General features: G+C 46.7%; 1 protein-coding gene across 1 annotated transcript; it reads right to left on the minus strand.

Annotated features, from left to right (window-relative positions):
• Positions 1 to 1,231: 1,231 nt before the first annotated feature.
• Positions 1,232 to 2,510, minus strand: LOC147962258 (uncharacterized). Its single transcript, XM_087534116.1, has 3 exons — positions 2,422 to 2,510; positions 1,369 to 2,037; positions 1,232 to 1,256 (listed from the first exon to the last, which is right to left on the minus strand). Exons 1-3 carry the CDS (start codon positions 2,508 to 2,510, stop codon positions 1,232 to 1,234), a joined length of 783 nt encoding a protein of 260 aa, XP_087390242.1.
• Between the last annotated feature and the right edge of the window lie 275 nt (positions 2,511 to 2,785).

Raw genomic sequence — 2,785 nt, forward strand, 5'->3', positions numbered from 1 at the left:
GGAGTCTCATCAGATTCCAGTCTAGAAGTGCTTTGCATATCTTTCATGGGGAATATATCCTCAAAGAATGTAGCATCATTAGACTCTATAATTGTACCGACCTTTTGGTCAGATACCTCAGATTTCACCACTAGAAATCTATAGCCAACGCTATTCTTAGCGTAGCCCAAGTTAACGCAGTCCACGGTCTTTGGTCCAAGCTTACGCCTTTTGGGGATCGGGACATCGACTTTTGCCAAACAGCCCCAAGTGCGCAAGTAAGAGAGTGTACTTCTTTTCTTCTCCCATTGCTCATAGGGAGTAGTCTCATTATCCTTCGCGGGAACTTTATTCAAGACATGACATGATGTCAATACAGCCTCCCCCCACCATGCCTTGGATAAACCCGATGTATTTAACATGGCGTTAGCCAAATCTGCTAGAGTACGGTTTTTCCATTCGGTAACCCCATTTGACTGGGGTGAATAGGGAGGCGTCCTCTCATGAATAATACCATGTTCCACACAGAATAAATCGAACTCACTAGAAAAGTACTCTCCACCACGATCAGACCGGACTCGTTTAATTTTCTTCTCAAGTTAGTTCTCAACTTTAGCCTTATAGATTTTAAAGTAGTGTAGAGCCTCATCCTTTGTGTTTAACAAATACACATAACAAAATCCAGTGGAATCATGAATCAAAGTCATGAAGTATTTCTTTCCACCTTTAGTCAACACACCATTCATCTCACAGAGATCTGAATGTATGAGCTCTAGTGGTGCCAGGTGTCTCTCCTTCGCAGGCTTGTGAGGCTTACGAGGTTGCTTTGCTTGCACACACGCATGGCACTTAGAGCCTTTGGCTAAAGTGAAACTCGGGATTAGATTCATCTTAGCCAGCCGCGTCATACAACCGGAATTTATGTGACAAAGACGTGAATGCCAAACCTCACATTCGTTCACATTAGAATGAATTTGGTTCACAACTTTATTACAGAAATCCTCCAGGGAAAGGCGGAACAAACCATCACAATCATATCCTTTTCCAACAAATAGTCCATACCGAGATACGACTACTTTGTTAGACGCAAATACTAACTTAAACCCTTCTTTACATAGAAGGAAGCCACTAACGAGATTCTTCTTGATGGCGGGGACATGTTGTACGTTCTTCAGTTGCACGATCTTTCCCGAAGTAAACTTCAGATCTACCATGCCAACACCATGAACAGAAGCATGCGAGGCGTTCCCCATCAGGACGGAACAATCTCGTGTGACCTGGTAAGAAGAAAACAAAGACACATCAGCACACACATGAATATTAGCCCCAGCGTCAACCCACCAATCGGTGGACTGGCAAACTGAAAGTACGGTAAACAGATTACCATACCCTGATGCCGCATCATTGTTGCTCAGAGTCACATTGACAGACTTTGCGTCCTGTCCTGGCTTCTTATACTTGTTTGGGCACTTGTTTGCCCAATGTTCCTCTGAACCACAAGTGAAGCAGCCATCTCTCTTCTTATCTTTCTTCTTACCCTTCTTCTTGAAGGTAGTATTCTGCTGGACAGAGTTCTTTCCCTTGAACTTGTGGAAGTTCTTCTGCACCACATTGGCGCTAGAAGAACTCTCTGCCCCTTTCACGTGTGAGTCCTTTGTTCTCGAGTTCTGCTCAACACTTAGATGACCGATGACATCCTCAACAGAGAATTCACGTCTTAAGTGCTTGAGAGAAGTAGCAAAGTTCCTCCATCTAGGAGGGAGTTTTGCAATAATGCAACCCGCGACAAACTTGTCCGATAACTCACACTTCAGGAGCTCCAGCTCCTTAGCGATGCATTGTATCTCATGGGCCTGGTCCAACACAGAATGGTTATCAACCATTTTGTAATCATGGAACTGCTCCATAGCATACAACTCGCTTCCAGCATCGGTTGCGCCGAACTTAGCTTCGAGCGCATCCCACAAATTCTTGGCAATGCGCATATGGAGATATGCGTCGATTAGCTTGTCTCCGATCACAGTAAGAACGGCTCCAACAAAGATGGTGGTTGCCTCCCTAAACGCATTCTCCTATTCAGGAGCAATCGTTACCGTGGGAGACACACCACCAACCCAGAACACGTTCATTGCTGTGAGCCACAAGGTAGTCCTCGTCTGCCAACGCTTAACATGCGTTCCAGTAAACTTTTCCGGTTTCAGAGTAGCGGCGAAGCCATGAGTCGAAAAGTGCCTAAAATAAGGTTTTTGGATTGTTGGAAATATTAGCACTTTTCCGACTAATCTAATCCAGGAGTAAACAGTAAGCATGGCAAATACGTTATGCATCTCATACCGATACCTAAGCATGTGAGCACGTACATTACATAGAACCGAAACATCTATGAACAACATATATACGGCTAGCACATGAACGAGCAAATAGAGAATAAACGAGTCATACCCTCCGGTTGGCCAGGCCAACGCGGCGGCGGCAGCGGCAGCCTCGGCATCTGCCGAGGCCTTCTTCTTGGCGGCGGCGTCGTCAGCCATGGGGTCGATGAAAGGGAAGTAGTGGAAGCAGAGGCGGACAGAGACGGGGACGGATCGGGAGCAGTCGCGTCGAGACGCTCCCCAAAAACCTTATTGCCGTTCTCCCGGGCAGGATCTCGAATGACAGGGTTCCGAAGGCACCTGCTCTCCCGACCAACCGTGCACGCGGTCGTCGGGATGGGATCGCCGGAAGCAGCACAGAGAGAGGAACAGTAGATGACGGCTAGGGTTGTACGAGAGAGGGTGAGTGAACTGAGTTAGGGTTCACTTCACTG

The sequence above is a fragment of the Triticum urartu genome, chromosome 7A (genome assembly GCF_056163025.1).
Source record: "Triticum urartu cultivar PI428250 chromosome 7A, HENAU_Tu73, whole genome shotgun sequence".
Taxonomy (NCBI): domain Eukaryota; kingdom Viridiplantae; phylum Streptophyta; class Magnoliopsida; order Poales; family Poaceae; genus Triticum; species Triticum urartu.

Coding starts and splice junctions, on each gene's coding strand:
- LOC147962258 (XM_087534116.1), bottom strand. CDS start 2,510: ATGGCTGACGACGCCGCCGCCAAGAAGAAGGCCTCGGCAGATGCCGAG. Junction 2,038..2,421: donor TTGGCCTGGCCAACCGGAGG/GTATGACTCGTT, acceptor GAATGCGTTTAG/GGAGGCAACCACCATCTTTG. Junction 1,257..1,368: donor AACAATGATGCGGCATCAGG/GTATGGTAATCT, acceptor TCTTCTTACCAG/GTCACACGAGATTGTTCCGT.